This window comes from Bufo bufo, chromosome 8, assembly GCF_905171765.1.
Source record: "Bufo bufo chromosome 8, aBufBuf1.1, whole genome shotgun sequence".
Taxonomy (NCBI): Eukaryota; Metazoa; Chordata; class Amphibia; order Anura; family Bufonidae; genus Bufo; species Bufo bufo.
The window spans coordinates 34,190,187-34,202,579 of record NC_053396.1 but is presented as its reverse complement, the minus strand read 5'-3'; the positions used below and the strand labels follow the sequence as shown (position 1 = coordinate 34,202,579).

General features: G+C 48.5%; 1 protein-coding gene across 1 annotated transcript in view; it reads left to right on the top strand.

The window, feature by feature from the left end:
* Positions 1–12,393, top strand: part of ADGRD2 (adhesion G protein-coupled receptor D2) — a 388,936-nt gene that overhangs the window by 183,367 nt on the left and 193,176 nt on the right. Inside the window, exon 21 of the mRNA XM_040406278.1 lies at positions 11,691–11,732. Coding sequence (XP_040262212.1) covers positions 11,691–11,732 — 42 coding nt within the window. The remainder of the gene's footprint in view (positions 1–11,690; positions 11,733–12,393) is intronic.

The window sequence follows — 12,393 nt, the reverse complement described above, 5'->3', positions numbered from 1 at the left end:
CTCCCGACCCACCTATCGTTCATGATTTGAGAATATCCAACAGAATGGATACCTGTGGTAAGTCCTCAGTAGTGTTGAAAAAAGCAAAGCGTTTGAAGCAGAATTTGGTCCTAAAATGGCTGCTGCACATGTTAGGACATGGAGCAAACAACTCTGGGAACGAGGGATCACCCACAATGCCATGCATGCAGCCAATCAGCAGCCATCCAGCCCCTGTGATGTCACAGCCCTATAAATAGCCTCAGCCATCTTGGATTCTGCCATTTTCCAGTGTACTGGGAGAGATGTCAGCAGGCGCTAGGGACAGTGCTAGGAAAGACTTTATTGTGCTGAAAAAATGATTTATAAGTACATTATTAATAGTGTAGGGAATGGATAGGGAGGCATTATCTACACTATAAAAGGGTCCAATAGGACGTATGTCCTATTAGCTGTTCTGCAGTGAATTTTAATTGTTATACTTTTTTGGGGGGGGTGTATTAATAGGAAAAAGAATACATCTTAATTGCTGTTCTGCGGTGAAGTTACATTGTACTACAGCATTTTTGGGGGTGTATTTTAATTTTAATTTAATTCTTTTATTATACAGTATGTCAGACAGACAAATGACAGACCATTCAAAGGGAACGGGCAGTGGCCAAAATGTTTCTGTCGCAGGCAGAAGTAGCAGCAGAAGGGGGGGGGGGGGGGGGGGTGGCAGCACGAGTGTCATCTAGTGGTCGTTTCTTGACCAGCAACCCAGCAGTGCTTGAATGGCTGACTTCATCGCAAGTGACATCAGACACCGCCAGCCAAGAGTCAGTGGGTTCCTGTGACACGACGCTCGGGAGCAGGCTATCACATCTGACATGGCATGTAACAGACATGTGGCGCAGAAGGGAGGGAAGAGGAGTACCCTTCCACTAGTGCCCTGACCCCTAGCTCACCTGGCACCTGGCTGCCCTGACGTCCCTAGATGGGTTGATAACCCATACGACAATCACATGCCTTGTCACTGGCTTACCCTGAAATAAGCCCTAGGTAGTGAATAGGGCAGTGGGAGCACTAGTCCTTACCACTGGCACCTAGGGTAACAAAAAGGAAAGGACAAACAATACAAACACAATCAACAGTCCCCGAAGGGAGACAACAACAGGAGTGAACTGGAGATCCAACAGCTCCAGTTCCAATGGTTCCACAGCAACAGTTGTCCACCTGAGGTCAGAATAGAAGATCTGGAAGGAAGGTCTATATCTGGCAACAAGGCTGAGAGTGGCTGACAGAGAACAGCTGAAAGGAAAAGCTACAGATTCCAAAATGGGACAAAAAGGATCGCAAACCTAAGAAGGAAAACCTGGACCAGAATCAATTCTCACTATTAGATCATGGAGCGATCCCTTGAGAAACCGAGCACATAGCCATCTGCTGCGACCTTCTGACGCAAGGCACAACAGGGTCAGCGATAGGTCATGACACCCTTGTGACAGTACCCCCCTTTCTACGATGGGCCACCAGGCACTCAGGACCAGGTCTTTCCGGATGAGAAATGTGGAAAGAACGAATTAACCTGCTGACGTTTACTTCTGATGCTTGCACCCACATTCTTTCTTCCGAACCATAACCCCTCCAATGCACCAGATATTTAAGGGAGAGATGGACGAAACGAGAATCAACAATTTTTGCCACCTGAAACTCCAAATTGCCATCGACAATAATTGAAGGGGGTTGATAACGGGGATAGCTCCGGAGGTACAACATACTTTTTGAGCAATGATTTATGAAATACATTATGAATTTTCAATATTTGAGACAGCTCCAGACGAAATGCCGTTTTCTATCAGCCATACGTTTATATCCAGCTCCCATATTTTTCAAATTGCTTTGAACCTTTTGCCATACAGAAGAAAGTGATGATGTAAACCGTTCTTCTACAGGGACCCAGAAGGCTCCCCCTCACTGAAAGTGCAAAATTGAGGATGAAAACCATACGCACCAAAAAATGGTGACTTACCAGTTGATTCTTGACGGTGATTGTTTATAGCAAACTCTGCTAAAGGTAAGTAAGATGACCATTTCTCCTGATTTTCAGACACAAAACACCTAAGGAAAGTCTCTAGGTTTTGGTTGGTGTGTTCCGTCTGGCCGTTCGACTGCGGATGGAAGGCTGAGGAGAAGGACAAATGTACCCCAAGACGAGAACAAAAAGCTCTTCAGAATTTAGAAATAAACTGGGTTCCCAGATCCGAAACATCGGAAGGGACCCCGTGAAGCTTCACAATTTCACTGATAAAAACCTGAGCCAGGGTTTTAGCATTTGGCAGCGCAGGTGAGGCAATGAAATGCACCATTTTACTGAACCTGTCTACTACAACCAGGATAACAGTTTTACCCACAGATACAGGTAGGTCAATAATAAAATCCATCGACAGGTGTGTAACACAGTCTGTTAGAAATCACCAGTGGCAACAGAGACCCCGTCGGACGAGTATGAGTGACTTTAGCGTGTGCACAAGTTGTACAGGTGGACACAAAATCAACTACATCCTGATGCAACCTCAGCCACCAAAAACGACGAGACAATAGCTCTGAGGTTGCCCTACTACCTGGGTGCCCAGCGATTGCAGAGTTATGATGTTCTTTTATTATTTCAAGGCGCTAATTCAAAGGCACAAACAACTTTCCTGGGGGACAGGAGACCTGGGCGTCCCTCCTGTACGGCAAATACACATATCTCCAATTTAGCCAGGGGCCTAACTATAGGGGAGGCGGCTGCTTTGGAGCCCTGATCCCGAAGGGGCCCATCCAGGAGGAGGAGGACTAAAAGATTTTTGTCAGGGCCCCCTCAACAGTATTACACAATGAAATTATATACAGCGACAGTATAGACAGTGTAAGAACAGCTGCCGGGCCTGGTCTGAAAGAGCGATCTTTACTAGACACAGGAATGGGGGCGGCATTAAAGGAAGGGGTTGCGAAAAAATTACTGGGGGAGGGGGATCCCATTCAAAAATATGCTGTGGGGCACAGTCATTTCTAGCTACGCCACTGAATTTAGCATATAACTTATTTTTCCGTAAAATCTGCAACACCTGCCTGACATGTGTCTTGTGCATCTCCAGATTGGGTGAATAGATCAAAATATCGTCAAGATATATTGCGACAAATCTGACGATAAGATGACAAAAGAAATCGTTGACAAAGTGTTAAAAGACAGCAGGAGCATTAGTCAGGCCAAATGACATGACCAGGTTTTCATAATGCCCCTCAGGAGTGTTAAACGCTGTCTTCCACTCATCCCTCTCTTTGATGCGAATCCGATTGTAGGCTCCCCTTAAATCCATTTTGGGAAACAATTTCGCACCCGCAATCTGATTAAAAAGGTCAGGAATGAGAGGAAGAGGATAGGGTTCTTAGATAGTTATCCGATTTTAGTTCACGAAAACCTAGGCAGGGACACAGGCCCCGATCTTTCTTCTTCACAAAGAAGAACCCTGCAGCCACGGGTGAAGAAGAGGGTCTGATATGTCCTTTAGCCATACTCTAGGATAGTCCTTCATGGATTCTATAACCTGGTTTTAGGTAACTTTTCTCTAAGGAGGAGGTTAACCGGGCATCATACGGACGATGGGGTGGTAACTCCTGACACCCCTTCTCAGAGAAAACATTTTCAAAGTCGGACACAAATGCTAGTAAGGTTGTAATGGAGGTGGCTGAGCAACTGCTACTTAGGCAATTGTCCCTACAATGTTCACTCCACTCCAATATCTCCCTGGCCTGCCAATCAACGACAGGATTATGTGTTACCAACCAGGGAAGACCTAATACCATAGGAGTGGGAAGACCATCAAGGACATAGCAAGAAATAAACTCATTATGGAGGACCCCCACCCGAAGATGTATATTATGTACAATGTGTGTTAGTTTCCCCTGAGTAAGAGGAGCAGAGTCGATGGCAAATGTGGAGATAGATCTAGATAAAGGACTAAAAGACAAACCCAGAGTCCGAACGAATTGGGGAGCCACCATATTAACCTGAGCACCACTGTTTAAAAAAACATAGATAATCTCTGTTTTATTACCTGAGACTACCATTGCTGGCAAAGCAAACTGAGATGTTTGTATGGAGGAGATGTATACACCCAGGGTGTCATCCTCCGCACAATCTGGGGTCAGTTGTTTTCTGGCGGTTGTTTCTTCTTAGGTACGGATGGAGGAACTCTAATAAAATGACCCCTCCAACTACAGAAAAAGCAAACCCTTGTCTTACGTGAACCCCAGGAGGACCAACCTTATGAGTGGCTCCCTCTAGTCTCATAGGTTCGTCTGAGTCAGAACAAACAGACTCTTGCCTGAGAAAAGTCTCTGGAGGACAAGAACTCCTCAGCCTATCACTAAGGCGTCTATCAATTCTTATAATGACATAGCAGCCTCAAGGAATATAGGAGTCTCATACAGCGCAAACGAATCTTTTACTTTCTCTGACAACCCCTGGCAAAACTGGCTCCTGAAAGCGGTTTCATTCCACAGAGTATCTGTGGCCCACCTTCGAAACTCAGAACAATAAACCTCCTCTGACCGATCTCCCTGCTGAAGCCGCCGTAATCTAGACTCAGCTAGAGAGACTCGGTCAGGGTCATCGTATATGAGCCAGAGTCTCAAAAAACTCATTTACCGACAGGAGGGCCTGGGTACCAGCTGGTAACGAAAAAGACTAGGATTGAGGATCCTCTTGGAGAAGGGAGATAACAATCCCCACCAAATGTTCCTCATTACCAGAGGAATTTAAGCGCAGCCTGAAATATAATTTTCAGGCTTCTCGGAACACCACAAATTTGTCTCTCCCTCCAGAAAATCTGTCTGGGAGAGCAACCTTAGGTTCCAGATTGACCTGGTTACCCATAGCAACCACTGGGCTAGAGGTCTGCTGCAGCTGCTGAAGAGCCGACGCCCTCAATTCTGCCACTTCAAGAGACAGACCTTGCAACTGCTTTGCCGAAGCAGCAATAGAATCCATAGTGGATTTTTTTCCCCTTAAAAAATTAAATAAAAAAACAAAATAAGGGCCAGATATAATATCACATCTGAGATGGCAGGTAACAGACGTGCGGTGCAGAGGGGAGGGAAGAGGAGTACCCTTCCACTAGGGAGAGGGAGGAGTGGTGACCCCCTAGCTCACCTGGCACTGGCACCTAGCTGCCTGGACGTCCCTAGACGGGCTGCTAACCTGTATGACAATCACGTGCCTTGTCCCTGGCTAACCCTGAAATAAACTCTAGGTAGTAAATAGGGCAGTGGGAGCACTAGCCCTTACCACTGACACCTAGGGTAACAACAGGGAAAGGACAAACAACACAAACACAATCAACAATCCCCGAAGGGAGACAACAACAACAGGAGAGAACCGGAGATCCAACAACTCCAGTTCCAACGGCTCCACATCAACTTTGTCCACCTGAGGTCGGAATAGAAGATCTGGAAAGAAGGTTCATATCTGGCAACAAGGGAAGCAGAAAGGGAGAATATATAGTAGCTGGGAGTGGCTGACAGAGAAGAGCTGAAAGGAAAAGCTACCGATTCCTAAATGGGACAAAAAGGATCGCAAACCTAAGCAGGAATACCTGGACCAGAATGTATTCTCACCATTAGGTCATGAAGCGATCCCTTGAGAAACCGAGCGCGTAGCCACGCTCTGCGACCTTCTGACGCAAGGCACAACAGGATCAGCGAAAGGTCATGACACCCTCGTGACACAGGCCCTGTGCCCAGAAACTGTCCTCAACCTGCCTCTGTCATTTTCTGTTCCCTCAGCGCGAGAAGTATTATATGCCGTAGGCTCGGCACCACTTTTCAGCGAGGACGAGCTACTAGAGGACAGTCAGCAACAGGGGAGGGCTGGCAGCCTTAGTCCTGGGGGGCAAATCCAGTCAAGTGGCCCATAGCACCACTTAATCAGCTCGCCGTCCATGCCCACCTTTTCCTTATTTTATAACGGATTTTTATGTTATGAAGCAAGACAAATATTTTTTTACAATGTGCATATAGGACTGTACCACTAACCCCTCCATCCCCCTTCTCCAACCACCCAGCATCCTTACTCACATAAAACAATATATATATATATATATATATATATATATTATAGCTTACAGTGAATGACTGTAAATACTTACAGTTCTGAAGACTCCAGCAGGCTCAGGATCAGTGCTCTGGGCAGCTGGGCTCAGGGATGGAAGTGGACACCGCTCTCCAGTTTAGGACGGAGACCGGGGCTCACCCTAGCGTTGCAGTGCCTCCTTGTGATGTCACGGCGCACGGTGTACGCAAAGGGCGGGGGAGATCGTGAGGAGGAGCAAGCAAGTACCGTATTTTTCGCCCTATAAGACGCTCTAGGTTTTAGAGGGGGACAATGAGAAAAACATATTTTTTAATATACCTCGGGTCAGACCACCAATCAGACCCCCAATGTTAACCATACCTCAGCTAACAGCCCCAATAAGATCCCCAATGTTAATAGGACCCCAATAAGACCTCAAATCAGACCCCCAATCAGACCTCAGCTCAGACCCAAATATGAATGACACCCAATCAGACCTCAGAGCCCCATGCCTCTCATCAGCCCCCAGCATCCTTTCATGAACATCAGCCCCTCATCTGCCCCCAGCAGCCACTCCATCTGCCCCTAATACCTCCCATCTCCCCCAGTGCCTCTCATCTGCCCCCAGCAGCCTCTCATCTGCCCCCAGCAGCCTCTCATCTGCCCCCAGTGCCTCTCATCTCCCCCAGTGCCTCTCATTTGCCCTCAGCAGCCTTTCATCTGCCCCAGTGCCTCTCATCAGCCCCCAGCAGCCTCTCATGATCATCAGCCTCTCATCTGCCCCCAGCAGCCTCCATCTGCCCCCAATGCCTCTCATCTCCCCCAGGGCCTCTATCTGCCCCAGCAGCCTCCATCTGCCCCCAATGCCTCTCATCTCCCCCCCCCAGTGTCTCTATCTGCCCCAGCAGCCTCCATATGCCCCCAATGCCTCTCATCTCCCCCAGTGCCTCCATCTGCCCCCAGCAGCCACTCAATCTGCCCCCCAGTGCCTCTTATGATCTCATCAGCCTCCCAGTCCCAGTGCGGCAGTGCCTCAGTCTCATCAGCCCCTGCCCCCCCCCTCACCAAAGCAACTTCTCCTCTCCACAGTCATCAATTCATCATCAGCCCCCCCCCCCAAGCAACCTCTCCTCTCCACAGTCATCAATTCATCAGCCCCCCCCAAGCAACCTCTCCTCTCCACAGTCATCAATTCATCAGCCCCCCCCCCAAGCAACCTCTCCTCTCCACAGTCATCAATTCATCAGCCCCCCCCCAAACCTCTCCTCTCCACAGTCATCGATCAATTCATCAGCCCCCCCCCCAAACCTCTCCTCTCCACAGTCATCAATTCTGCTTATCCCCCCCCCCCAAAGCAACCTCTCCTCTCCTGGCTCCAGTCTCCTGTAGTGATCAATTCATCAGCCAGCCAGCCCCCCCCCCCCCACCCCACCATTGAGTCTGTCTTCCCAACAAAACATCCTACAAAAACCCACTTTTCCTTCTGCAGAAGTTCTGCTCCTGGGCTGGAAGTTCTGGAACTGGGAAGAACGCTGCCTGGCCGGGCTCCGCCTCCTCCACTCTGTCTGTCTGCTCCTCGGTCCTCTCTCCAGCTATCTGCTGTCGGCGGCAAGGCTGCGCACAGCTGTGTGACGTCACTCACACAGAGCGCAGCTCTGCCCTGCACACACAGCCGAGGACCAGGAAGTGTCGGTGAGTAAACTTCAAAGCCTTCACCGCGGCTTCCTGGTCCCGGCCGGACCGGTGCCTGCGCTCTGTGCTGCTCAGATAGCGCAGCGGCAGCGGCCGTTTTAAGTGCGGCCGTCCGTCCCTGTCCGCCCCCTGATGTCTGTTGAAAAAAATAATAATAATTTGTTGAAGACGGCCCAGCGGCCGTTTTTATAGGGCAGCCTGCCGGCCTGGGGGGCAATTGCCTCTCTGCCCCCCGGCCCAGCCCGCCCCTGGTCAGCAGCTACTACGCAGCCAAGATCTGGAGGAGACATCTGCCATTTCCTCTGGTAGGCCGGCAAGTAGTGATAATGAGAGTGGCATGGGAGCAGGTGTTGCAAGCGGTCAGGCTCCTGGCCTTGAGACTGTTGAGGGGGACATCAGTGACGTGCAGACAGTAGTGGATGATGATAATGTAGCCGATCGCACTTGGGAGCTCGGTGAAGAAGGGGCTTCAACATTATAAGGAGAAGATGGTGGCAGTTTGCGCGTGAGGCAGTGGCTGAAACAGCAAGGTGGTAGTGTGGCAGCAGTGGGAGGTCTGGAGCCAAACGTGCCCGGGGTAGACCACCCATTTCGCAGGAACCTACTTGCCCGGAAAGTAGCGATGCAGGGGTTCACAGAGGCAGTCAGTGCGGAGTGTTGGGAGGAAAATGGCATACTCGGCGGTGTGGCAGTTTTTTGTTAAAGAGGACCTTTCATTACAATAAAAAATCTAAACTAAGTATGCTGACATGGAGAGCGGTGCCCAGGGATCTCCTTGCACTTACTATTATCCCTGGGCGCCGCTCCGTTCTCCCGGTATAGGCTCCGGTATCTTCAGATTTTTGGCTCAACTGGGAGGAGCCTGCTCTTGTTCTCCTGGGCGTCTCCTTCTCCCAGGCTGTAGCAAAGGCCAATCGCAGCGCTCAGCTCATAACCTGAGATGCCCAGGAGAACTAGAGCAGGCTCCTCCCAGTTGAGCTGAAAATCTGAAGATACCGGAGCCTATACTGGGAGAACGGAGCGGCGCCCAGGGATAATAGTAAGTGCAGGGAGATCCCTGGGCGCCGCTCTCCATGTCAGCATACTTAGTTTAGATGTTTTATTGTAATGAAAGGTCCTTTTTAAGCCGCCGTAGGAGGTGAACATGGCCATTTGCAGAATTTGTGGGCAGAAGATGAAGCATGTGGCACCACAGCCCTGTGTCAACACATGCAGCATCACCATAAAGTGGCCTGGGAGAACCGTGGCTTTGATTTGGTGGTCCAGCCTGCTGCAGCAACTGCTGCATCACCCAGTGGCACACACCCGTTTTTATGCAGTCAAGGCTCCACCACCACAACCAAAGGCAGCTCTCTGTCCTTCCCATCATCTGGTTCTGATGCTCCTGCTCCTCGTCCTCCTACTCCTCATCAGTCATTTCATCAGCAATCTATAACTGAAGCAATTGCCAAGAGACAACAGTATGCGTGAACTCATCCAATGGCGCAGAAGCTAAACTCCTGTGCTCCTGGCCAAGTTGCTGGTGCTGAAGTCCATCTCTTTCCAAATGGTGGACTCTGCACCTTTCAGAGAACTGATGGCTTGTGCGGAGCCGAGGTGGAGAATCCCAAGCTGTCATTTCTTAGCGAAAAAAGCAGTACCAGCCCTGCACACATATGTAGAACAGAACGTCGGCCAGTCCTTGAGCCGATCGGTGTCTGCCAAAGAGCACGGCAGCGCCGACATGTGGAGCTGTAACTATGGTCAAGGACAATACATGTCCTTTACGGCCCACTGGGTAAATGTGGATCCTGCCCAGTGATTATGTGGCTGGAGGTATATTAGGCAGTCATTGGATAACAACTTTACTGCAGGCCAGTGGTGTACAGGCCCCAAATATTAGGCATTAACTGGGCAGAAAAGAACAAGTGATTATGTGGCTGGAGGTATATTAGATGGTCAGTGGATAACAATTTTACTGTAGGCCAGTGGAGTACAGGCCCCAAAAATAATACATTCACCTGACAGAAAAGAACAAGTGATCATGAGGCTGGAGGTATATTAGACAGTCAGTGCATATCACTTTTACTGTAGGCCAGTGGAGTACAGGCCCCAAACATTAGGCATTCACCGGACAGAAAAGAATAAGTGATTATGTGGCTGGGGGTATATTAGGAGGTCAGTGAATAACAATTTTATTGCATGCCAGTGGAGTACAGGCCCCAAACATTAGGCATTCACCAGACAGAAAAGAACAAGTGATTATGTGGCTTGAGGTATATTAGATGGTCAGTGGATAACAATTTTACTGTAGGTCAGTGGCGTACAGGCCCCAAAAATTATGTATTCACTGGAGAGAAAAGAACAAGTGATTGATTATATGGCTGGAGGTATATTAGGCAGTCAGTGGATAACAATTTTACTGTAGGCCAGTGGAGTACAGGCCCCAAACATTAGGCATTCACCGGACAGAAAAGAACAAGCGAATATGTGGCTGGAGGTATATTAGATGGTCAGTGGATAACAATTTTACTGCAGGCCAGTGGAGTACAGGCCCCAAACATTAGGCATTCACCGGATAGAAAAGAACAAGTAATTATGTGGCTAGAGGTATATTAGGCGGTCAGTGGATAACAATTTTACTGTAGGCCAGTGGTGTACAGGCCCCAAACATTACCATTCACCCGACAGAAAATAACTAGTGATTATGTGTCTGAAGGTACATTAGGCGGTCACTGGATAAAAATTTTACTGTAGGACACTGGAGTAGAGCCCCCAAAAATTAGGCATTCACCTGACAGAAAATGCCTTTTATGCCGCTGTATATACATAAGACAAGGACCATTCTTAGTTCTGGATGGTGGCTGATATGTGTGGGCTGGCATGAGGATATTCAATTACATGTGGTTGTAACAGGTGTTGAATTCCTCCTAGATCCATGCCTCATTCATTTTTAGAAATGTGAGGTAGTCCAAACTGTCATGAGCTAGGCGAGTGCGCTTATCGGTCACGATCCCCCCTGCTGCGCTGAACGTCCTTTCGGACAGGACACTCGAAGAGGGGCAAGCCAAGAGTTCCATGGCAAATTGTGCCAGCTTTGGCCACACGTCAAACCTGCACTCCCAGTAGTCAAGGGGTTCCTCGCTTCTCAGAGCGTCCACATCGGCCGTTACCCAATGTAGTCGAACACCTGTCGGTCGTTCCCTGAGGCTGTATCCGGAGGGCGGCTGTCGATGGGTTGGCTAGAAGAATGATCTCATATCCGAAGTGACCAACACATCTACAAACCGCCCTCTTTTTGCAGGCGTGGTAGGATTGGTACACGCACCTGTTTTGCTGTGGGTGGAAATTCCTCTGCCAGTGCCCTCAACAGCAGAATGCAGCATTTCTCGCAGCAAGGCCTGGAAATGCTGCATTCTGAAAGCTCTCTGTGATGCTGGTAACATGTCCGCCATTTTGTGTTTGTAACGGGGGTCTAAGTACGTTGCCATCCAGTACAGGTCCTTGACCTTTATGCTTTTTATATGGGGGTCCCTCTTCAAACACTGGAGCATGAAGGCCCCCATTTGCACTAAATTGGAAGCGGTGGAGCACCCTGGCTCCTGCTCATCGCCCAGGAGAATGTTGTCCTCGGTCTCCTCCACCCAGCCACGGACAACACCATGGATCCCCGAAAAGTTTAAAGCCTGCTCTTCTTGCTCCTCCTCCCCACAGCCACCATCTGACTCGTCTTCAGACTCCTGCTGACTTGTTTCAGATGGAGTAGCCCCCTCCCCTAGTAAATTCATTCAGCATTGCGACTTCCTCATCTTCCAGCTCCTGCTCCTCGACGGCTTGATCCATTACACAACGCAATGCACGCTCCAGAAAGAAGGCGTAAGGTACAGTGTCACTAATGGTGTGCTACTCTATGGAATAAGCTAATTACACTGTTCTTTTTTTTCAGGGCCTGTATATTTTCTTGATTTATGGCATTTATAACAGTGAGGTAAGATCATTCATCACTAAAGTATTTATTGTTAAGGGGTTGTATGAAATTAACAAAATCATGGCAGTTTTTTTTTTTCATGATTTTGTCTCTTGCCCATGGTATCTGTTTAGTATTGCAACTAAGCCATATTGAAGTACTGTAAATGTGGGATATTTGTAACAATAACTAGAGATGAGCGAATTGAATCCCACAAAGTGAAATTCGATCCGAATTTCAGGATAAATTCAATTCGCCAGAAGCCGAATTTCCTCGTGCTTCGTGTCAGCGAATAGATTTAACCTGAAATAGTATAAAAAAATTAAAAAAATCTAACTTACTGTACCTCCTTTATTTGCTCGCGACGGGCCACTAACCTCTATCTTGCTTGAAGATCTCGGCCAAAATCCTGTGCGGTGCGAGATTACATCATCACGCCGGCTGGTGTGATGACATCATACGTCACCACGCCAGCCGGCATGATGACGTTATCTCGCACCGCACAGTATTTCGGCTGAGATCTTCAAGCAAGATGGCGTCGGCCCATCGCGAGCAAATGGAGGTGGTAAGTTTGATGAAAAAAATTTTTTATTGTTAATTTTACACTCAGATGCAGCTCCCTGTCATTGCACCTGCTACTTACAAAAAAAATGCGCTTCGTGACTAAGTAATTCTTCACGAA